The sequence below is a fragment of the Penaeus monodon genome, chromosome 23, assembly GCF_015228065.2.
Source record: "Penaeus monodon isolate SGIC_2016 chromosome 23, NSTDA_Pmon_1, whole genome shotgun sequence".
Lineage (NCBI taxonomy): Eukaryota > Metazoa > Arthropoda > Malacostraca > Decapoda > Penaeidae > Penaeus > Penaeus monodon.
Window position 1 is genome coordinate 15,459,993 of NC_051408.1, and position 278 is coordinate 15,460,270.

Genomic DNA, 278 nt, shown 5'->3' on the forward strand with positions numbered 1-278 from the left:
CACCTTCCATTTGATTTCTCTCACCCTCACATTTTGCTCTTTTTGGAAACAAGTATATATATACAGATTTTCACACTTTATAATAACCCTTTCCTCCCCCGCCTCCACAGGGTCCGAAGACCGAGTGCCGTGTCCCTGGCCTGACCGAGGGCAAGACCTACCAGTTCCGAGTCACAGCTGTTAACAAGGCTGGTCCTGGTGAACCGTCCGATCCTACCAAGCCTCACCTTGCTAAGGCCAGATTCCGTAAGTGAATTTTGTGATTGTGTGTGTATGCC

General features: G+C 48.9%; 1 protein-coding gene across 1 annotated transcript in view; it reads left to right on the forward strand.

Moving 5' to 3' along the window:
* The window catches only part of LOC119588147 (twitchin-like), a gene marked incomplete in the record, with an annotated part of 124,648 nt that overhangs the window by 83,895 nt on the left and 40,475 nt on the right, over positions 1–278 (forward strand). Inside the window, 1 exon segment of the mRNA XM_037936853.1 lies at positions 111–246. Within this exon segment, the coding sequence (XP_037792781.1) occupies positions 111–246 (136 nt within the window).